The sequence below is a fragment of the Dysidea avara genome, chromosome 7 (assembly GCF_963678975.1).
Source record: "Dysidea avara chromosome 7, odDysAvar1.4, whole genome shotgun sequence".
Lineage (NCBI taxonomy): Eukaryota > Metazoa > Porifera > Demospongiae > Dictyoceratida > Dysideidae > Dysidea > Dysidea avara.
Window position 1 is genome coordinate 19,702,803 of NC_089278.1, and position 24,477 is coordinate 19,727,279.

A 24,477-nucleotide genomic window follows, 5' to 3' on the forward strand; every position below is an offset into this window, starting at 1 on the left:
AAATTTAGTTAATAATAGCAATAAACGCCCACCCTCACTGCCTGAACGCTCATAACATGATGGGGAAACAAGGAATCTTATTATGTTGGCCTTACATGGTTACAAACAAGGTATGTATGATGATGAAAATAATAATATGGTGAACTATGTATAACATGATCAAGTATACTTTCAAAAGCTGAATATTTTCGTGGTTTATAAGTGTCGATCATAACTTGCAGCAATGTAACAACAAAGAATTAGTGATCTAATCACAATGGTATCATTGTAACATTTGAAATCCCTACTTTGGCATGGTATAACCATTATTTTGTGTTCAATGCCAAAGTAGGAATTTCCCACTGAGCTATGCTGTAATAGCTACCATCGTTCTTCTCTTGTTTCACTACTTTTTATCGCTTGGATTCCTACTTTATTTTTAAATTTATAATTTTTAATGTACTAGTTTGTTAAGTTTTTTTTTTGTTAAGGCATACAGCTAGCTATAAACATGTGACTGTTCTATTAGGGTGACTGCTGTGTTAGAGTATCTCAAGGCAGCCTGCAAGATGTGCGCTTGCCCAAAAAGGGGCATGGTTTTGATCGATTATGGAGTATGTCGAATCAGCCTTCCAAATTGAAGGTGTGTCGTCGCTGAAATACAGCTAGTGCAAAAGGGGTGTGTCATCGTAGTTTCAATCGATAGATCGATAATGTGTACAATGAAGAATGGGCGTGATCTTGTGACCTACCGTGAAGCTATCTAGCTAGTACCAGTACTTCCGTACAGCACCCTCCGTCATAGATTATATCAGTAAGGAATATAATCTATTCCTCTGTACAGTAGCGTAGTCTATGCGCCTTAAATAATCTTGTGGCGTCTATTATGCTGCTTAAAGAAAGTGTTGATATGGAAAATTGACGCCTCGATATGGTTTCGTTGGATGAAGAAGACAAGCAGCCTGATTGAAGATAAAAGAAAAGACAAGGTGCAGAGGGCACACACTTGTCGGAACCCCAAAAGGCACATCCCACTGGTGAGTTTGCTATTGTTGCATAAAATGGTGGCCGTGCACTGCTTCGTTTGGCCTCTAGGCTTGCGACTGTGATCAGGCAGTCAGGCAGTCAGTCTAAAATTCAAAGTTTTGGTGATTTTTAAAATTCTGCATCCGGCCACCTGTAAGAGTTTTGTTGTATTTAATGCTGTTTTATGTATTATATGGACTAGTACTTTTCCGTAAAGGTGATTTTCGTCTCGTAAGATATCTCTAGGATGACTTTTAAAGGTGTGATTCTGGGCGGTGCGCGAAAATTTCACATGGATTCCTACTCAAACGGTACGACCATACCGTTTGATACACCCTGTATATATGACCGAATTTGCAAAAAGATACCTTTTAGTACATTGTACAATACATACATATACGTAGTGGCTTGTGAATCATAGCTTGCCAGTGCTTAAAGCCGTAGCCACCAAATTCTCATGAATGGAGTTATGCATAGGCATCTATTGTATACATAGAGTATCAAGACACATGGTAGTGTGTCGTGCGGCCCAAGAAGCCGGCGCGTAACACCCGTGAGTATATTGACAGGAAGAAAGAAAACGCAATTTTCGCACCTCCGTAGCTCTGTGCTTCCTTGATGAAACAAGACGATTTTTGCTGTGGACATTCCCTCCAACTGCAGCACTCCACATTCCAAATTTGAGCGAAATCGCTTCGCGCGTTCCCGAGATATGCGACTTCAAAAATTGGCTCAGTTTCTTCGTTTTTTTCTTCTTCCTCTTCTTCTTCTTATTTTTCTTTTTCTTGTCGCACACTTACAAAAACTGCTATAAAACGCGAACGCGTTATCCGATTGCCTTGAAATTTGGCACACAGAAGGGGGATATAAAGGCGCATCTCGGTACCAACTTTGGCTGGAATACCATAAACAGGCAAAGAGTTATGAGCGATTATTCACGAAAAATAACACCAATATGTTGTCACGCCTACAGGGTAAACCGCGTATGGGAAGAAGCTGAAAATCGGTGGGTGAATAGGTTAACTATTGAACCTCAAACCTTTTGTGGTTTGAAAGAAATCGAACTAAAAACCAGGAAGATACAACGAAAAAACCAACAGTGTGTAACAATTACGCAATCGAGATCAGCTAATAAAAAAACGACTGCTTGCCACGCCTACCAGATAAACCGCTTAGGGTAATGCTTTGAAAATCGTTGTACAGATGGAGTAATCATCTTAGAAAGGCTCATCAATGGTGTAGAAGAATCAAACTTAAAGCCACGGAGTTATAACACGAAATCCAACTTGGTGCAGCAAGTGCGAGATCGAGATACTCTAATAGAGCAGTCATCCTAATAGAGCAGTCAACCTGAAGAGAATTCAAGAGATCAGCTAGAAATAAGAAACCTGTATAGAGATCAGCTACACACAAGTCACCCTGTAGAGAGATCAGCTAGAAGAAGTTACCCTGTAGGGAGTTCATGCAACTATGGAAAGAGATAGTTCAGCTAGAAAAAATCATCCTGTAGAGTTCAGCTACAAAGAAACCACCATGTAGAGAGTTCAGCTACAAACAAATCGCCCTGTGGAGAGATCAATAGAAGAAGTTACCTTGCAAAGAGTTCAGCTACAAAGAAACCATCATGTAGAGAGTTCAGCTACAAACAAATCTCCCTGTAGAGAGATTAGCTAGAAGAAGTTACCTTGTAGAGAGTTCAGCTACAAAGAAACCATCATGTAGAGAGTTCAGCTACAAACAAATCTCCCTGTAGAGAGATTAGCTAGAAGAAGTTACCTTGTAGAGAGTTCAGCTACAAAGAAACCATCATGTAGAGAGTTCAGCTACAAACAAATCTCCCTGTAGAGAGATCAGCTAGAAGAAGTTACCTTGTAGAGAGTTCGGTTTCAAACAAATCACACTGTAGAAAGATCAGCTAGAAGAGGTCACCTTGTAGAGAGTTCAGTTACAAAAAAACCACCATGTAGAGAGCTCAGCTACAAACTAGTGACCTTGTAGAGACATCAGCTAGAAGAAGGTACCTTGTAGAGAGTTCAGCTACAAAGAAACCATTCTTTAAAGAGCTCAGCTGCAAACAAATCACCTGTAAAGAATTCAGCTACAAATAAATCACCCTGTAGAAAGATGAGCTAGAAAAAGTTACCTTGTAGAGAGTTCAGTTACAAAGAAACCACCATGTAGAGAATTCAGCTACAAACTAGTGACCCTGTAAAGACATCAGCTAGAAGAAGTTACCTTGAGAGAGTTCAGCTACAAAGAAACCATTATTTAAAGAGCTCAGCTGCAAACAAATCACCTATACCAAGAGTACATAATATATATATTTAGCTAAATATATATATTATGAACTCTTGCCTATACAGAATTCAGCTACAAACAAATCACCCTGTAGAGAGATCAGCTAGAAGAAGTTAACTTGTAGAGAGTTCAGCTACAAACAAATCACCCTGTAGAGAGATCAGCTAGAAGAAGTTACCTTGTAGAGAGTTCAGCTACAAAGAAACCACCATGTAGAGAGTTCAGCTTCAAACAAATCACCTGTAGAGAGTTCAGCTACAAACGAATCTCCCTGTAGAGAGATCAGCTAGAAGAAGTTACCTTGTAGATCGTTCAGCTACAAACAAATCACCCTGTAGAGAGATCAGCTAGAAGAAGGTACCTTGTAGAGAATTCAGCTACAAAGAAACCACCATGTAGAGAGTTCAGCTGCAAAGAAATCACCCTGTATAAAATTCTGCCACGAACAAATTGCCCTGTAGAAAGATCAGTTAGAAGAAGTTACCTTGTAGAGAGTTCAGCTACAAAGAAACCATTCTGTAAAGAGCTCAGCTGCAAACAAATCACCTGTAAAGAATTCAGCTACAAATAAATCACCCTGTAGAAAGATGAGCTAGAAAAAGTTACCTTGTAGAGAGTTCAGTTACAAAGAAACCACCATGTAGAGAATTCAGCTACAAACTAGTGACCCTGTAAAGACATCAGCTAGAAGAAGTTACCTTGAGAGAGTTCAGCTACAAAGAAACCATTATTTAAAGAGCTCAGCTGCAAACAAATCACCTATACCAAGAGTACATAATATATATATTTAGCTAAATATATATATTATGAACTCTTGCCTATACAGAATTCAGCTACAAACAAATCACCCTGTAGAGAGATCAGCTAGAAGAAGTTAACTTGTAGAGAGTTCAGCTACAAACAAATCACCCTGTAGAGAGATCAGCTAGAAGAAGTTACCTTGTAGAGAGTTCAGCTACAAAGAAACCACCATGTAGAGAGTTCAGCTTCAAACAAATCACCTGTAGAGAGTTCAGCTACAAACAAATCTCCCTGTAGAGAGATCAGCTAGAAGAAGTTACCTTGTAGATCGTTCAGCTACAAACAAATCACCCTGTAGAGAGATCAGCTAGAAGAAGGTACCTTGTAGAGAATTCAGCTACAAAGAAACCACCATGTAGAGAGTTCAGCTGCAAAGAAATCACCCTGTATAAAATTCTGCCACGAACAAATTGCCCTGTAGAAAGATCAGTTAGAAGAAGTTACCTTGTAGAGAGTTCAGCTACAAAGAAACCATTCTGTAAAGAGCTCAGCTGCAAACAAATCACTTGTACAGAATTCAGCTACAAACAAATCACCCTGTAGAGAGATCAGCTAGAAGAAATTACTTTGTAGAGAGTTCAGCTACAAAGAAACCACCATGTAGAGAGTTCAGCTGCAAACAAATCACCCTGTAGAAAATACAGCCACAAACAAATTGCCCTGTAGAAAGATCAGTTAGAAGAAGTTACCTTTTAGAGAGTTCAGCTACAAAGAAACCACCCTGTAGAGAGATCAGCTAGAAGAAGTTACCTTGTAGATCATTCAGGTACAAACAAATCACCCTGTAGAGAGATCAGCTAGAAGAAGTTACCTTGTAGAGAGTTCAGCTACAAAGAAACCACCATGTAGAGAGTTCAGCTGCAAAGAAATCACCCTGTAGAAAATTCTGCCAAAAACAAATTGCCCTATAGAAAGATCAGTTAGAAGAAGTTACCTTTCAGAGAGTTCAGCTACAAAGAAACCATTCTGTAAAGAGCTCAGCTGCAAACAAATCACCTGTACAGAATTCATCTACAAACAAATCACCCTGTAGAGAGATCAGCTAGAAGAAGTTAACTTGTAGAGAGTTCAGCTACAAAGAAACCATCATTTAGAAAGTTCAGCTTCAAACAAATCACCTGTAGAGAGTTCAGTTACAAACAAATCTCCCTGTAGAGAGATCAGCTAGAAGAAGTTACCTTGTAGAGAGTGAAGCTACAAACAAACCACCCTATTGAAAGATCAGCTAGAAGAAGTCAACTTGTAGAAAGTTCAGTTACAAAGAAACCACCATGTAGAGAGTTCAGCTACAAACTAGCCACCTTGTAGAGACATCAGCTAGAAAAGTTACCTTGTAGAGAGTTCAGCTACAAAGAAACCATTCTGTAAAGAGCTCAGCTGCAAACAAATCACCTGTACAGAATTCAGCTACAAACAAATCACCCTGTAGAGAGATCAGCTAGAAGATATTACCTTGTAGATAGTTCAGCTACAAACAAATCACCCTGTAGAATAATAAGTTAGAAGAAGTTACCTTTTAGAGAGTTCAGCTACAAAGAAACCATTTTGTAAAGAGCTCAGCTGCAAACAAATCACCTGTACAGAATTCAGCTACAAACAAATCACCCTGTAGAGAGATCAGCTAGAAGAAATTACCTTGTAGATAGTTCAGCTACAAACAAATCACGCTGTAGAAAGATCAGTTAGAAGAAGTTACTTTGTAGAGAGTTCAGCTACAAAGAAACCATTTTGTAAAGAGCTCAGCTGCAAACACATCGCCTGTACAGAATTCAGCTACGAACAAATCACCCTGTAGAGAGATCAGCTAGAAGAAGTTACCTTGTAGATAGTTCAGCTACAAACAAATCTCCCTGTAGAGAGATCAGCTAGAAGAAATTGCCTTGTAGAGAGTTCAGCTACAAAGAAACCATCATGTGGAGAGTTCAGCTGCAAAGAAATCACCACTGCCCAAATTTCAAGGCAATAGCTCTTTCCAATCTGTAGTTATCAATTGTCAAAGTTGGCAAATTGGATGTGTGTGGAAGGCCTCTTTTTGCAAATCCGGTCACATATGTATTATATATATAATTTGTACATTTACTGATAAAATATTTAAAGTATATCTACTTCATCTTTACTTCTTCCTGTAGTAAAGAAAAAAAACATAGGTTAAAAAAGTCCCAAAGCTGGCCATAGGCCGGCTTTGGGGTATACAAATACAAAAAGAAATGAAATCTAATCCAAAACAGCCAAGCTGTAAAAAAAGTGTGCGGCCCTCAGAAAGGCTATGGTGAAAAAAGATGTGAAATCCAAGGTGGCGGCCAAGAAATGGCTGTGATGGTAGGTTAATGGTAAAAATTTTAATAACGACAATTCAGGTGAATTTTTGTGCCGCTTCACAAAATTTACCTGAATTGTCATTATTAAAATTTTTACCATTAACCTACCATCACAGCCATTTCTTGGCCGCCACCTTGGATTTCACATCTTTTTTCACCATAGCCTTTCTGAGGGCCGCACACTTTTTTTACAGCTTGGCTGTTTTGGATTATAATAATACCACCCAAAATTTCGGGCATTTTTGAAGGAGTTTTTCGATCTGGTGGGTGGGCAACCCATAGGAATCAAAAAATGGAGAGAGGTGACAAATGAAGCTGCCTGGCTCAGTTTGAGGCCAGTGGAGGCCGCATGTCTATCCACTGAGAGTGCTTGCTATAAATGCTGTCTGGCCAAGTTCACAAGAGCTGTTCCAGGAAACCCAGAGTGATATCACTGGATTTACAGAGCTTCAGAAAAACAGGTACAGAAAGCAGACCTAGCAGAATGACACTATATACAGATGTGTCGCGATCTAGGGAGTGGTACTCTATAAAATTATGAGACAGTATTTTTGAGGGGAAAAAATGTATGCTCCCTATATGCCAGGAAAATTTTTAAAATGCTATTGCAAATGAACCGTATTGATTGTTGGTACTGAGTCAGTAGGTAAAAAGTACACAACATACTTGTGCCATGATGGCTACTTTTGCCTAGGGAAAGTTTTTACAATAGAACGCTTAACATTTTTGCCCTGGAAATCCAAAGCTATAGCAACTTTTTGCTAGATCATACTTTAGGTCACAACACGTCTATACAGTATTCGTGTAAGGTACTGGATGAAAATCACATGCAGTATCAGCGGTGTGAATTTCCATATCCTAAGGTTAGGCCACTCCAAATAAAATCTCTGTTTCCCGTCCACTGCCCGCATCTGTTTACTGTCAGCTGTGAATATTCCATTATTCCATATTCTTCCATTATTTTCCTATTATTATTCTTGCATTCTGTACAGGCTTAGTAAAGGGATACGGTGTCAGCTCACATGTCAGCAGTGCTATCAAGTACACATTTGTGTTATTTTTGTAACTTCAAACTGAAGGAACAAGCTTAAGCATGCTTTATACAGCTTTTTATGGTTGTGCCAGGCAAATAATGGTTTTGAAAGCTTGCAATCTTATAATGAAATAACGGGAAATGGATCACCTGCCCACATGCAAACATGCCTGAATCCAGGACAGGAAACAGAATTTATTTGGAGTGGCCTTATATTCAGAGGCCAGCTTTATAAAATATACTGGAAGGTTACATGTCACATACATTTTCATCAACAAATTAGTGGTTTATGAATTTGATTAGCACTATGACCTCACTCAATATATAATCTGAGATTAGAGAATACCATGTTTGGTAGTGTCTAGCAATCTGGCATTAAATTTCCATTTAAGGCCGTTCTTTTTCATTGCTGCACTGAGTACCATATGGGAAAATCTTATCACAACATACTGTGACATGATGTAAAGGCTCTATAATACTGAGCTGGTAAAGATGATAAAAGCTTGAGAAAAAGCTTCATGGCATATAGCTAGTAGTTTGCACACCTAGCTGAGTCAAACCTGTAGCTACACACTAAGTTTAGTTACCTTCTTCACAACGTCCTGAGCTCCAGTTTCCATACACATATCTGTTGGCATATGTAGGGCAGACCTCAACGCAGGCAATCCCATCATAGAACTTTCTAATTGGGCAATCTCTCTTTAGGCAACTTATAAATGAACATGAACTAAAATATGCACAGGAAGTCAGTGATAACAAAATCAACAGTAGCAGCCAAGGAACGCAAATAGATGATGCCATTGCTGGGAGCCTCTGACAGCAATCCGAGCAGCAACACGAGCAGCAACACGAGCAGCAACACGAGCAGCAACACGAGCAGCAACACGAGCAGCAACACGAGCAGCAACACGAGCAGCAACACGAGCAGCAACCCCCTCGCAACAACAAAGGATATCAGTGGCAAAAAAACGAAGAAAAAAACGAAGTGGGGCGCCAAGCTGCTCTAGTGCATTGCTATTACGGTGCGCGTTCACCAAAACAGATTTGGTCTATCTATGAACCTCAGGGACCGTACTAAAATATGTTTTCTCTACTCAGGGGACTGTGGGACTACTTCTTCAGGCGAGAAGAATACTACATATTAATAATCGGTCTTCACAACGCTGGAAAGACTGTAAGTTTCAGAAGTTAATTGATACAATTTTTGATTCTCGCCTGTAACGTGAAAGACTACTGCCCTTTTTCATAGCATAGGTACATTGCATGAATTGTAGTGTAGGATTGTGAGTATGAAGCCTCCACACTGATAATCTGAGTGGTAATCTCACATAACCATGACCAGCCTTTCCTACAGAGACCGCCCGACAGAGATAAATTACAACTGCTTCGCTAACTGATAATTGCCCTGTAAACTGATGACAAGACTTAGTTATATGTTCATGTTCCTTTTCGTTACGCTGGATAAGGTGTCTGGTGCAACACTTTTCAGCTGTCAATCATATAATTGACATCCTCGGTTGACAGCAGAGTCAATTATTACTGCCTGACATAGGCCATTTGTCAGGCTAATATCATGCATGGCCGACCTTAATGGAACCTGCCTGACAAAATGTCAGATCAAAATAGAAGGAAGATGTAGAGTTTTTATAGTGAAGCATTGTCAATAATAATAGCAAATGCAATTTGACAACAGTGATTGTATTATTATAGGTTGAGTCACTCTATTCTATTAATGTATCATAAGGATTTCCCCATTATGACGAATTGTGTAAAACAGTAGCATATCAATGTCAGGTAATTTTTTAGGTTGCTTGACGTTTTCACTGTGATTCTAAAAAAATTATAATTGTCTCTGGTTGACAGGGGCCTGCGTTACCTAATCCCCCCCCCCCCCCCCCCCCCCCAACCGTGATGGTTAATATGCGACGAATCATTCCCTCACGTGACTGAATAGTATGGCCTTGTGTTGGTGCAAGTCATGAGGGTACAGGGAATTTAACACTTCTTGCAATTTCGTACTGTATTTTTCCAAGATCTTGCAGTGTACAAAGTGCCATGCGCTAATGCGCACGCATGCGAGTTACGAAATTTGGAATTAAATGTGGTCATACAGTACAGATGCTGTACCGTCAATAATATGTGGTAGCTGGTCTTCTACTGTTCATTAATCATACTGACAGCATTATAACTATGTGTGAAACTGAATCAGCAATATGACTCACTGCCAGATGTGCACACATTTATAGCGCATGGCGCTTCGTATACCACAAGATCTTGGAAAAATACAGTACAAAATGTGTATTGTGAGTACACATGTGTATTTACTATATTTGGCTATTCTCAAAGTGAAATAACCTGTGTTACCACCCTTGTTTAGGATTTTGTCCTGTATACAACAGTCTAAAGCACATTATGGGTATCCACCACCATTGTAGCACCAGATAAATTGCTTATTAAATAAAGCACGTATGCGTATGCATTCACCACATGAAATTGCAAGAAGTGTTAAATTCCCTATATGCGGCGCACCATCAAGCATGCGTGTGGCAGGCTAGTTGTGTCTGTGTGTGGCTTTTGGTTTCGATTTGTTAAATTAGCTAGCTACGACTGATCAACACCTACCTCATAAAGCAAACAATAACAAGTAAATAAACCCCTGGAGGAGTGGGTGGGAGGGATCACACATTCAACAAACAACCGCGTTTTTGCCACGAGGTAACCTTTGCACATTAGAAGACAAAATTTGAGATAGAAATGTTAGTGAGATGGCACCTAATCTTGGGTAGATGAGATGCGTTGACATCAGGTTACACTGGTTTGCGAGCTTACTGATGGTGAAAATGCTGACAGCTCCAAAAAAAGATAAATTTCACGTCCAGCACGTGATTCCTATACAAGGACTGTGCTGTAACAGGTGCTGGTCTAGCTTAGCATCACCCAAGCCAACAAGAATAGAGTACTGTATAGTGTATAGATGAGTACATGTGCAGAGTGCGAATACTGCATGCCACTTTACTAGCTACTTAGTAGCTACGTGTTATGTAATTGTTTCTGGCGTCAGACCAGCACTAAAGGCCAATACTTAGGGAAGTCTTTAGAAGCTGCTCCCCTTTTCCCGCGGCAGAGAAGCAGTATTAACCCTAGGTTTATACCTGAAGCCTTGAGAGTGCAAAGGTTTAAATGATCCTAAAGTTGTATAATCGAATGATCAATATTCAGTGGCATCACAGTAAAGTTTCACCAAATTTGAGTATATTTACACCTAAATCTTCAAAATTTTCCTGAGGGAGTATGCCTCCAGACCCCCTAGAATCCAAAGTGCCCCCCCTCCCCCTCACCCTCCCAGCTTAATATTCTGGGTTGAGCCCTTGAAATGACCATTGGTCTAACACTTTTGTGAATTATCATGACTGCTCATATAGGCAATATGCTTATTCGAAAGAAAAATAATCACTTGTATGGCGCTGGATCTAAACGGTGACTCATTCTCACGAATCCCATAAAAAAGTATGGGCAGCGAATGCGGCTCAGACAATAACTTACCACTAGAGCTACGGGTGCGGCTTCTCAATTGAAACACATTACTTTTGAGTTATAGGAATTTGTTGATGAAGAACCGTCCCATAGCTGGTCTCCCCAATTTGAATAAAAGCATTGCATTGCCAGTGTGATTTGTGTGTTAGCCTCATTGGCATGCATTATAATTGGCTATCATGGAATTTCAGTGCTAGAAATGACATGGGATCTATTTCACCAGACCTTACTTTTTATGAAGGGGTGGATGGCGCCAGACTAATTGATAGGGTTTAGGATTATAATACTGTGGGGTGTGGTTGTTGGAGGGAGAAAGCTTAAATTATTTATACCACCCATTGACTATATTTGTTTCAGCATGTACTACCATATTATACAGTATTTATGCACTCATGTATGAATATTGCAAGCGTGTGTCATTATTACATATGCAAATATAAGCATAGTAGTTTTTATAATGTGTAGTGGATCCTACAATGTGTATACTGTGAACACCTTGAGACCATCCTGATTATCAAGGTGTCCTAGTATCCCAGTGTGTTGACATTTTGAAATTTTCTAGAGTAAAAATGAGGTGTTCTTTTACAAGTGAATGATATGTAGATGTTCCAACAGATGTTTGTGGACTTGGTAGGCACTTAATTGTGTAGAAATTTTGGGCATCTTTAAATGACCGTAATAGATAAAGAAATGCTACAGTTTTTGAGGTCCCTATAGACCTTACCAATACAATTTTACCTCTGAAAAAGGACAACCTCCTTATAACAGTAAAATTTCAGTTGGTCCTAAAGTGTCCATTAAATAGAGGTTAGTAACCTGTGGTCTCACCGGTGGTTGTTTACTACATTCACCAAACGAAAAATCAGCAAAGCCAAAACAAAATACTGTTACTGTCAGCTTTTAGGCGTGGATCAAGCATTGATACACCAATGTCACGGTGTACATGACTACAAGGTGCTGACACATGCACAGTAAATCTTGATGCTAATATCCATGGTTTGCCACTTGTTAGGTTGCCATCTGGACAATTGTAATTGGCATGTATCTAGCTGTAGTAGCTGCTCAACACAACAATGTCATGCATCAACACCATCGTCTTGAAGAGTGAATCTCATTACTAGCAGTCATAGTTGGTCACTTAAATTTTTTTACCCTTACTTTACTTGCTTCACCTAGGGGAAATTTTCTAGAATGAGCTGACGTCAGTTTCTATGCTATTTAGAGTCCCTCAGATGATGTGGGCTTGACTAGTGGCTACCCACAATTAATTACCTCGGCCACCTCAAGTTTGTGGGAAGCCTTGCCCACACTTTCCTCGGGTCTCTAATAGAAACCTTGTTAGCTCATTCTAGCTACATAAGCAACCATAGTTTGCATAAGCTCTCTAGATTATTTCTATTTTGACAGGAGAAGCTTAAAACAGGTAGCCCTTGTATTGATTATTATTGGGCATATGTACAGTAGCTGTAATTTATCTGTTATTACTGTATGTGTTATTGTCAGTATGGGTAACTGGACATTATGTGTTTTACTGTTAGACATTCCTGGAACAAACTAAAAGATTATTTATAAGTAACTATAATGGAATGCCACTGGAGAAAATAACTGCCACAGTCGGACTGAACAGTAAGTTGTGTACAGTATTGTCAGTATTGTTATATATAGCCTCAAGGTGTGTTGACTCAGTTGTCACTCTGATAATTGACAAAAAAATTATGTTGGTTTCAGCTCTACAAAGACTGTTGAGATATACAATTATCTGATAACACATCACCGAGCATTCTCATAGAGACTTTAAAAATGTGTTTGGAAAATTTGTGGTACATATAAGATTGGCCAAAACATTCTATTAGAACAATCAACATCATTGGGTCATGTAAGAGAAAGACATTTTAATTATAACATCGCTTGATTTTGTTCTATTGTCATGTTCAATTCAGTAGTCTAAGTCTTCAAACACTTTCTAAATAGCTTGGTGTATACAGTACTTCCTGCAATGTTGGAACGAGCAATTTCTTGGTTCTTGCATGGCAATCAGTTACAAAACTCCTTTAGTTGTTTGCTATTATCGTTCCTAATATTCTGCTTTGTGGCCATATTGGCTTTATTGGTACGGTATTTTCTAGGCATCAGATCACAATGTTGCCTAATGTACCTATTTTATGTTGTGCCTCACTTACCCTAGGGGAAGGGGGGATTGGTGGAGATACACAAAAAAAAGTCCCCGCCATGGTGACAACTTTGAGTTACAAATTCCTTAGTATATTTTATCATGGAAATCTATTCTTAATCTTGTTTCAACTGGCCCTACTCTAAGACTGACATTAGGAGCCAAATACCCTTATGTACTGTGGATTTTCTGTCCGTTTGAACATTGCGTACTTCGTGCTTGAAACGTGTAATGCATAAATCATATGGATTACAATATATACTCAGTATGCGATACGCAATGCTCAAAACAGACAGAAAATCCACAGTGTAATGCTAAGTGTGTGCTACTTCTATGATGTTGCTGCTGCTACAGTTGCTACAGTTGACATCAGGTCACACAGGATGATCTTATGGGACCTGGGTGGACAGGAGGACCTGCAACAACTATGGGATAAGGTGGGTGTGTTTCATGTTGTAATAGAGATCTTGTATAGCATCAGCATACATGAGTTACATAAAAACGAATTAGGGTTCCTGTGATAAAAGGTAGTGAAACAAAGATGATGGTAGCTGTGAGGGGAAATCCCTGGGATTTTCCCTCATAACTACCATCATCTTGTTTCATTGCTGGAACCCTACTTCATTTTTTTATTCTGTCTTACACAATAGGGTGTATGGTAGAGTACCTTGTTTTCTACTGAACTAGATCGTTGAGGGGCATAGCCTCAACACTGAGTGTGCTGGTTGTTTAAGAGGGCATGGCCCATTGCAATCATTTTATAAGCCCAGCTTAACTGCTACCCAGTCTGTTAAGTATCTCAAATGGTTTCATGGTGTCTACATGTAAATACACTCCAGTGTTGATAATGCCTTGGTATGGCTTCCTGGCATAAAGAAGACGACCATTTAATTGAAGACAAAAGGAATGGCAAAGTGCAGAAGGCAGACATTGTCAGAACCACAAAAGGCACATCCCACCAGTAAGTTTGTTGTTGTGGCTAAAAAGTGATAGCTTTGTTTTGGCCTCTGGCCTTGCAACTGTGGTCAGTGAGGCAGGCAGGCAGACAAAATTACTGGTTTTGACAATTAAAAAAAAATCCATCCAGCTGCCTGTATTAACTTATTTGTGACCCGCTGAGCTAAATCAGCCTTTTTCGCAAAATTCAATTTTGCTAAAACAGCAAACTTGGCATGCTACGTATATAAGAAAATATGCATGTTTTAATTGCTTTGGTACATGTATGTACTAAACAAGGCTAAAATTAATAACACCTATACATCACTAGATTCTGCTGTACATTGGAAGTATGAAAATCTTTGTTTTGTGTTCGTACTGTGTATGGTATGCAAGTTACGGGTGTTTATTCACAATACAATAGAAATAAAGTTTGCCATTTCATTGTTGAAATGGCCTTCTTCTTTGTCCACACGGAGATGTACAGGAAAACCACTATACCTTGGTCAATGTGCTAGTTCACGGTGAATAGACTGAGCCAAACCCTGTCTTTGTAGCTTGTTTTAGTCGTGAGTTATGCACTTGTGCTGCACAAATCAAGTTTTTTTTCTGTCCCAACTGTCTAGCACTATAACTTTTATTCATCATAAAATACTCTAAAACTTTGGCTGTCCACTCCTTTGTTACTATAGATAGCAGAGAAGCAATAAAATGAAATTCAGGAATGTGCAAAAATGGCTAATTTTTGCACAGCAGGTCACATTTAAAGTTAAATGAAGTAAGGTTATTCTGTAAAGGTGATTTTCGTCCCATATGATATTTCTATGATGGTCTTTAGACACAGCATTTTTAGCAGTGCTCGTCACTTTAGGGGGAACCCTACTATGCAGTACTACAGTGGTGTACAGTTTCTTGAATGCATAACGACTGTTTAATTAGAGTATATTCAATGATATACTGATAATAATTTAACTAACTTTATTATTATTATTATGTGATTGGATCTGCAAAAAAGGGATATAATCGCACAAGCCTAAATTTACAGTATAAAGCATTGAATCAAGAGGAGTTGGAAAATCTTTGTTTCGTTGCAGTATACCCAAGGACACGGAAGTTATGAGCGTTTGTTTACGTCGTGTCAAAGCGATCATACGCAATCAGATTTTTCTTCACGAATTTCGCCTTTGTATGCAGTGAGGAAAGGCGAATAAAGGAAACACTTACCTAGTAATTGATTCCCCTGTTCATGGCGAACACGATGGTGAAACTTTTAGCCCCATACCTCAATCCGTTGGTAAGTTACAACGGTTTTTGTAAGCGCCTGTTATATATTTTCCCTATACTTGCTATACAAATTAATTTCTCTGTTGTTGCTACTTTGTAGGGCTGTAACTCCCAAAGTTATTGGCAAATGAAGCTGAAACTTTGCCAGTGGGTACACTTGGCTAAGTAGATTATAAATATTTAATAAACAGTAATTCGAAAATGTGATAATGTGATAATGTCCTGTTTTTGCAGATGCGGTCACATATACAGTTGCAAATAAATGTGCTGTTTTTAACACTGTCTAATAGGATTTGTTGTAGTCATTTTATAGCATTCGTACATGTTATTATGATGTGCTATTCATCTCTGATAGTATTATGGTGAATGTCATGGAGTAGTGTATGTGGTTGATTCGTGTGACACAGAAAATCTGATTACATCCAAAAATGTATTAAGTGAGTAATACATGTTGTTAACATAAAGTTATAGGTTATCCTTTTAAGTCAGTTACTAGTTACCATGTTTTTGAGGTAAAAATTAATGGCACCCATGTGAGAAAATGAAACTTTTGCGATTGTGCACAACTAAAGAAATACTTGGGGGAATTGCTACACTGAGTGAGTTACTTATAGCCAATTGAAGAATGGGAATAAAGAGGACTGGGTTAACTCTGTGGTAGAAGCCAACAAGCTGCTGGAGTTTAATGACTCTAACAATTAAGCTATGTGTTTCACAGGCCGACTTAAAGTGAAAATTTATAATTATTTTTCATGTGGAAAAGAGATGCCACTAAGCATGAGCCCCATATCCTTTCCTTAGTTGTTCATCTGCAAAAAACACTATAGCAATAAATGAGTAGGTGCAGTTCCATTGAGACCACGCCCCTAAATTGTACTTCATTATTTTTGTATTCCTTTTTAAGTAGTGACTGATTAATCACACAGTGATTTTGTTTACCATACATATTTAATAGTTATACTACGGCTATGAGGGAGTTTACTGATATATACACCTGAAGCACGACAGCCACAGAAACAACTACAGAGCACTCACCTTGTTTCTTTTATAAATCAGTATCTCATGATCAATAGTGGTTTTAATAGCGTGGGCTAATAGCCTTCAGAACATTATTCATTGTCATTATGCTTTTTTTACACACAGCGCCAGATAATTTGCTATTGTGGGATCCGGTTTTTTTTTAGTTTTAGTATTTTGTACCTACTAACTTTGCTATTGGGACAGTAAGTAAGTTATAAATCTTTAGGACAATAAGTTACTCACCTAGTTGTGTTGTTCCTTGATCTGCTCAATGGCTGACATGTGGTGGCTAAAAATATGCCAAAAAAATAAATAAAATAAAATTCATGCATTGCCTGAACAATTATTTTGTTAATCATTTGTCATTTAGTAACTGTCAACTAGTCGAAACTTGTCAACTGCACTGAGCCTAGCCTAACCTATAAACCCAAACCCACAATTAAATACTCCCCTGTGTCACTCAATATAATGAGTCAAAGCATATCATATCTTTGAACTGGTTGGGCATCAAAGTGATAAATAAACCGCATTCCCATGATATTGCCCGGGCAATATGCGATGAGCGGCATTAAATGCCCACACCAAAGTGGTATAAATATTCCAATAGTAAGTAAGAGTGAAATTAATTCCAAATCACATGGTGTAGAAATTGAATAACAGAAGAAGCCATTTTAGTGTGACAAAAAGTGATATGATTAATAGCCAATCAAAAACTTGTAATAGAAACCCTTTAATATAAGTACAACTGAGTGCTGATATTTTAATGAGAAAGCTAATACATGCTGAAAGATTGATGCAATCACCAGGGTAGTTGGAAAAGGTGGATATGGGCAGACTTGGATGCAGACACAAACATTTTTAAAATACACCTTTACATCTATACAACAGTTAATTTTCATACCTAACATTGTTCTGTACAGCAGAGTTCGCTTCCAGGCCCAGACATGATCTTTGCGTATTTACAAGTACACAGAAAAATTTGGAATTTTCAACTAGAGTAGGGACCATAGCACATCGATAAAAAGTACTGAAACAAGCTGGAGTAGTGCACGATATTAAATCACAGTGAAACAATAAGAAGTGTTATATCCCTACTGTGCATTTCCATTATGGTATCTTGAGCACAGTAGGGACATTACACTTCTTATTGTTTTACTGTGATTTAATATTGTGCACTACAGCTTGTTTCAGGGCTTTTTATCGATGTGCTATGGTCCCTACTCTAGTTGAAAATTCCAAACTTTTCTGTGTACTTGTTTGTTAACTTTTTTTATAAATTATTATTATGATTGGTGAACCACACATACCGCGAAAGAAATGGCGTCGTGCGCCCCAGCTATATCAATTATCATCTGAAAAGTGAAGTATCCATTACTTTTCGTTGTCAGCTACATATTTTCAACCTATTACACAGCAGTACGAATCAAGAACTGTTCGAAAAGCATCCCTACAATCAAAATAGCCACTAGGAAAAATACGAACGATTTCCGTTTTGAAAGAAAGCCATCATGTGCTGCCGTCATGACACTTTTTGCTGTCAGCAGAGATGAATGGGACACAAAGGAGGACACTGGTAAGTCCATGAAGAATGCATTGTATGTACTGCGGTGTGCCAAAAGGCACCTCTCGGGCTGAAGTGACGTCGAACAGTGAAAAAATAAAGCCCATAGCCTTAGCCGTTATCGAGTTACGCTTGTCTAACGGCATCAGTTGGTCAGTCAGTAAAAAATTCCATGAAATAAGTTGTTTTTAAAATTCCGTAGCAACTTGTTGAAAGCATTTCTGGTCGATCTGAAAGCTTGTTTGGGCTTAGTTTTACCTTACCAATACTGCCTCATTGTCATCAGGGAAAATTGAGGCTGATTTTTGGGTGATGTTATTTCGTGGGCTACACCTACTCCTTTGTGGTCCCTACTATACAGTACTGTCATACTGTATGATAAGCGCATGTGTGGAGGATTGGCTAGCACGCTGCAAATATAATAGACCATTTGCTGTTGTACACATGCTAATGCAGTTATGTAACGGTAGAGATCCACCCTAGTTTACTCTTGCAGACCAGATCCAGGAGCTCACAGCTTTTATTATAAGGCGCACGCAATTATACCTACTCAGGGCCTGGCTTGCGAGGCTAAGTTGGGGCATGCCAACTGAATCTTTGTGAGTATGCATTAGATTTCTAGATTGTGTGTACAACAGTATATGGTGTATGGTACTCTCTGTAGCATGCTAGCCTATCCTCTGCACATGTGCTTATAAATAGATAAGTGCTACTCAAAGTCAATTTCTGTGTCTGGAAGTGAAGACTACAGTACAGAACAACGTTAGGTATGAAAAATAACTGTTGTATAGATGTAAAAGTGTGTTTTGAAAATATCCGTGTCTGTGTCCATGTCTGCCTTTTCCAACTACCCCACAGAACTGGATAGATGTGCATGAAGGGTGGTAACTGTGATTAGTAAGCAGTCTTCTCCTCATACCATTGTGCTCAAATGTGTTTAATTACCTATACATATCAACAAGAGATATTATTCACTCTATATATCGACCCAACCACAGTAGTAAACTGGCTATATTTAAGCAGTGCTTCATGTGAGCTTCAAAACAATGTACTTTGTTTTATCTCCATTATTATTTTCAAAAATAAATCTGGGGGCTGTTGCAAAGTGAAGTACATAACCTTGAAGCTTACAAAGTACTTTATAATAAATCCCATTGTTTGTAGATTTGTACCTAGACTATTGAGGCTCCTGTCAAATATTAAACTGAAATGTGCAACTAATGTAGCACATTTAAGTATTATTATGTGCTTTATATGAATACATTTATGTGATTGCCCTCAAGGTTAAATTCAAGTTATGGTTTCCTTCCTTTATAATAGTGCATGGGTTGTGTCTAGTATCATCATTAACATTTAATTGATGATAATTACTTCATATTTGTACTATGTATGGTAGAGCCTGTTGATGTATGTGTTCTGTAGGACCACTTCATATCAAATATTGTGGTTCCTGTTTTACAATTCTGGAACTGTTCGGTTCACCTATTGTAGGACAGCAGCACAACTTTTTAAACGAGGCCTTTATTCTTCACCACTTGTGCATAGTTAGTCTTAGTTAGAGATGATGGCTTGATTAAATTTTTAGAGAAGGATCATAGCCGAATATAGTGTTATAATGGTAATACAGATTTGTATTGTACTATGTTTTGTCTATTTATCCCTTTCCACTTTAGTCATCTGAGTACTTTATCATCAGAAGCGTAATAATTACATGTATCACTAGATACCATGGCAGTATTGGTGAGGTACAATCAACCCCAATAGTACTTGCAGTGCAACCCAATAAGTTGCTTTGAAAATTTTCAAATAAATTATTTAGTGTAAATTTCTAACTGACTAACTAATGTCTTCAGACAAGCATACACTGTTAGTTGTCAACAGGTACATTCTGGCATACCACACTATGTTCAGTGTACACATCATGGCATCCTCCTTTGTGTCCCATTTCTTCTCACTGACAATGCAAGGTGTCAATTTGTAGCAATGCATCTATGGCTTTGTGTAAATTGCGTACAATTTTCAAACCATGCCTTCAGCTTTTGAAAAATGGTTTTCTTCATGTATAGGACTGTGTAATGGGCAGTATCACATGTGATCGTCTCAGCAAGAACCAGCATAGCTCACCCATTCCATTATTGTCTAAGTATTGGTTTACAATGTTCAAACTTCAAGGAATGGCTTCAGGCCATTGTGTTGAGTAGTTTTTGACTATGAATAGAAAACACAGTGAAACGTCTATAATTTAACACTATTGAGACAAAACAAAAGTTGTGTCAGATTAGAGAGATGTTGGATTATCAAGGTAGTAATTATGGAGGTAGACAAAGTCTTATTGGTGCAGCAAATAGTGTCAGATTATAGAGGTATTACAGAGATGTCAGATTAGATAGGTTTCACTGTGGGAAGATCATTGTACAGCAACTATACTGAAAAAGGTACTATGGACGTACGCTTACATTTGCAACCATAATGGGGACTGTTCACCATGGATTGCTAGATAAAGAAATGTAGTTATTGTGATTGCCAATTAGAAAAGGTATCAGCTGTTTTTTTCTGAGAGTTACATATTGCATTTGTGGCAGTGCTTTAGTAAATAATCTTAGAACATACTTGAGATTACCATGATAGAATCCCTATTATAAGCTAGATGTCATATACAGATACTACAAGGTTGTATTATATTCATTATTTAGTTAAGGCAATGAAACATCAAGACTTACAGGAAGCCCCACTATTGATATTAGCTAATAAACAGGACAGACAGGTATTGATGTGTCAACTTGTGGTGTGTGTCATGTTATGTGGCCTGCTAGGATGCGCTACCCCTGACCCAGTTAGAAGCCACACTAGACACTAACTCGGCCACTATTGGTGGTAGGGACTGTAAAATACAGCGAGTGTCTGCTCTACAAGGGTATGACATCATTGTCTTTTCTGTTTTAATAATGCACACACCTATGTACGACATACATATGGATGTACTGTGTGTATGTATGAATGTATGCATGCATGCCAAGCACACACAACACACACACACACACAAAGCAAAGCCTACAGGCAGCAGTACGAAGCACAGCTATTGCCACCCAGTGAACCAGCACTGGGATTCCTGTGCACCACTGAGGTGCTTGAGCCTTGTGCAGGCAAATCCTCCTGGGGCAAGGCTAGTAACCTGCAGGAGGACTGTCCAAGTCTCATGGAGAGAGGTCGCAGAACCCAAAGTTCCACAACAGCCTCAACACTGCTAAGTGAGACAAGGACAGTTGAACATTTGCTTCCCCAGTTAATACCAGATACCTACAGCTGGGTGGGCTGCTTCCCCAAAGTGCCTTAACCGGGAATCAAACCTGAAACCTTTTGATCACCAGGCAGTCTACCCAGCTGTTAATGGGGACCTGGTGGCCTGGTGTCAACTGGGTGGTATTGTTGTTTCCTTCAGCAAGAAACTTTACACACACGCACACACACACACACACACACACACGCACGCATACATGTAATATATGTATATATGTTCATTTTTATAGGGAGGGGGTGAAGGAAGGCATTGAGTGGTTGTTTAACAGAGTCAATGAGAGCTCCAGAAGATTACCGAAACTAAGAGACAATGATTAAAACATTATTTCATTATCACTACTAATGTTATAATAGTAATCACCAACTGCACCACATCATACTTGTACATCATCACCTAACTCTTGTAATCACATACAGATTATGTCTATGTATTGCTGTACATTATAAATAGAGCAACTTCCTGCTTTCATAATAGGAAATCATGGCAACTGGTACGTGATGGTAACGCTTAATTACAGTGTGGTTTCCTGGTTACTCATGACGTCATAATGATATCTCATTTGTGGTTGATTATGAGAACTACAAAGGTCTAGTGATTAATGCGATGATATTCATATTGCAAATACTTTAGATGATTGGTTTATTCAACGAGTGATGGCGATTACCCGCGTGGCAGCGAACGTGCTGCTGTTGTTAGCTATACTGACTGTGCACCAATCCCACGTGAACGGTGAGTCCCATTGTGCCTGTTATTGGTGACTGTGTGCATACGTACAATAACAACAACAAAACGTATTAAACATGTGGTCGTGGAGAAGAGCTGGTCTAGAATCTTTATCTGGTTGGTGTGCAATCAAGGATAATATATGCGTAGATGAAATGCTATACGGATGCTAGTTTCAGTTCCTTCCGTAATAGGTACACGTGCACTATAGCCTAGTCATTATTTTGCGGTCAATACACGACTGCTGTCAAGGTTCCACTGTGTTACGCACGTACGTATAGAATTATTAGTTTAAATTGTGGAAAGAGTTCGTAAGAGACATAATAATTAATGGTTGTGGTAACTCACTGGTGTGATTAGTCTGGCGCCGCCCGCCCCTTCGCATAAAGTAAGGGTCTGGTGAAATACAAATACCTAATCATTTCAAAAGGAATTCAATTAGACAGCTCACGTAATGCTTGTTACGTCAGATGATTGCACTTCAATTCGAACAAAAGCATTGTGTTGCTAAGGCGATTTCTGTGTGAACGTCATTGGTATGCACTAATTGCCTAGCGCCGAATCTGGGCGCTAGAAATGATTTAGTATCTGTATTTCACCAGACCCTTACTTTATGCGAAGGGGCGGGCGGCGCCAGACTATGGTGTGATCAGGTGGGCACTAGAGATTAGCTACGTGGGAAGTTAAAAGGAACCGAAAACAATTATTGTCTAAGTTATGTGGTTCTCATAACAAACAAGTGCTTGTGATGAAAACTTATAATATCATTGTGTTGTTAGGTTTTGCAAACCATTTTGTCCTAAGGTTGGTGACATATTTTTGCCCACTGACTCATGGGTACAATACGTGGCATGCGAAGAGGTGATGCTCCCTTGTAGCACTTAGAAAACATCTTGATCTCTTGTTCTCCTTATAACAGCTCTTAATCTTGAATGACTTCTGTATAGTATTTCAAGATGATGAGCATAGTGACATACTTCTAATAGTGTTGATCATGGTATTAGTTTAACAACTGGCTTGTCATTTGACTTGCTGCATATTTCTTGGTTGACAGACTGTCACACATTGGAGTACAGAGTAGACTCTTAGGGGGGGGGGGGGGGGGGGGGTCTTGAGTTTCCAGAAACCCCCGTTAAAAATAGCACGTGCCCATACTATTGTGTGGGTAATAAAAACCACCAAGAGTTATACATAGTGTATTATATTAGGACTCTTTATTCTGGCAAAACTTCATGCTTTTGCCTTTGAAAGGTGTTCAACAGCACGTAGTTACCTTTTGTTTTGGCCTTCGACGGCTGAAGTTGCAATCCCAGAGTGGAAACCCCCTCTGAAAATATCTAGATCCACCCCTGACCCTTGTGTTTGTCCTTATTGTTGGCCAAATGTATTTGCGTGGACCGGACTCGCATACTGGTTAGCATCCCAGCAACCATGCATAATCCTAATGTAACTTGATCCCAGCTACTTTACACACAACAAGATTCAGCCAAACATCCTTGTAGATGTGACATCCATGTATAATGCTATCATTGAAACTGCAAGTTGCAGGCATTTCTTTGTTACATGTGTTGACACATAATGTTCATGATTCACAGCAGCATTAGTGCTGCAAAATCAGGAAAATTAAAATTTCTGGTCTGGTATAATTATTATGGTGTTTTGTTTATTACACATATTATCATCAAAATAACTTCACAAATGAACAGCTCTTTTACCATGTAGCTGAGAATGCATCATTAAAAAATAGTAGATAAATTAGCTTATTATAGTGACAACCTTTATACTAGGAAGAGGACAAATTTATGGACGGTTCCATACAAGCAAATCCTTCAAGTCAGAAACTAGACAAAATGGATTGCCTATGTAAGCAACCATATAACAGCACTCAGTAATTGAGTACAAAGTTCTGACATCCAACATCATCACTCTGTGGTCATTTAAGCTATCACCCACTTCCTGTCTGAGGATGACTGAATGATTGAATTATGAAGCCAAACTACTGAAAGTAGTGCAAAAAGGAAAATAAAATAAGAGTTGAGTTCAAACCACACCCTGTATGTTTCACACATAAATACTTGAAAAATATGAATGCCTTAAGTGACCTTAAGGTTTCACTGTACTACTTCATCTGTCTTGTGTTGTGCTAATTCAATGAAGTGTTACTGGTATGTTAAAAGAAAATTAGTAGGAAAGCTGGAGGAAAGAAAGTGCTAGCTAGCATTAATTCAGCCTATAACCACATGGAGTGATGTAGCTGTTTCTTTTATTAAGCCCATCTGTGCGATTAGAAAGATTTCTACTACAAGTTTCCTCTGGACACAGGCAGCATTGAAGCTCACTCCTTTCTTATACCAAGCTTATATTGTTTGACATATTCAAAGACCAGACAACACCAATCTTTTTGAAAGTCTTGTCACATTCACATACGTATGGCATCAAAATTAGACCAATGTATATAGGTCAAATACCAATCTTTAGGGTAGGTAACTTTGGGTA

At 38.7% G+C, this 24,477-nt stretch overlaps 3 protein-coding genes across 4 annotated transcripts in view; 2 read left to right on the plus strand and 1 right to left on the minus strand.

Annotated features, from left to right (window-relative positions):
- Positions 1–8,338, minus strand: part of LOC136262033 (adhesion G-protein coupled receptor V1-like) — a 180,945-nt gene extending 172,607 nt beyond the window's left edge. Inside the window, exon 1 of the mRNA XM_066056162.1 lies at positions 8,043–8,338. Coding sequence (XP_065912234.1) covers positions 8,043–8,256 — 214 coding nt within the window. The 5' untranslated portion in view covers positions 8,257–8,338. The remainder of the gene's footprint in view (positions 1–8,042) is intronic.
- A 130-nt stretch (positions 8,339–8,468) lies between these two features.
- LOC136261784 (ADP-ribosylation factor-related protein 1-like) lies at positions 8,469–21,752 on the plus strand. Its single transcript, XM_066055845.1, has 7 exons — positions 8,469–8,629; positions 12,528–12,615; positions 13,514–13,596; positions 15,735–15,816; positions 20,654–20,724; positions 20,774–20,874; positions 21,488–21,752. Exons 1-7 carry the CDS (start codon positions 8,537–8,539, stop codon positions 21,573–21,575), a joined length of 606 nt encoding a protein of 201 aa, XP_065911917.1. The 5' UTR covers positions 8,469–8,536; the 3' UTR covers positions 21,576–21,752.
- Positions 21,753–21,843: 91 nt separating this feature from the next.
- LOC136260544 (uncharacterized) overlaps positions 21,844–24,477 on the plus strand; it is a 37,112-nt gene continuing 34,478 nt past the window's right edge. For both annotated transcript variants that reach the window (XM_066054325.1, XM_066054326.1), the window contains exon 1: positions 21,844–21,987. In XM_066054325.1, the coding sequence (XP_065910397.1) occupies positions 21,912–21,987 (76 nt within the window). In that variant the 5' untranslated portion in view covers positions 21,844–21,911. The remainder of the gene's footprint in view (positions 21,988–24,477) is intronic.

Bases quoted from the DNA above. Each gene is read 5' to 3' on its own strand.
- LOC136261784 (XM_066055845.1), top strand. From the start codon at position 8,537: ATGTTTTCTCTACTCAGGGGACTGTGGGACTACTTCTTCAGGCGAGAA. The intron at 8,630-12,527 runs GTAAGTTTCAGA...TTTTACTGTTAG, and splicing joins TTCACAACGCTGGAAAGACT to ACATTCCTGGAACAAACTAA. The intron at 13,597-15,734 runs GTGGGTGTGTTT...CATCTCTGATAG, and splicing joins TGCAACAACTATGGGATAAG to TATTATGGTGAATGTCATGG.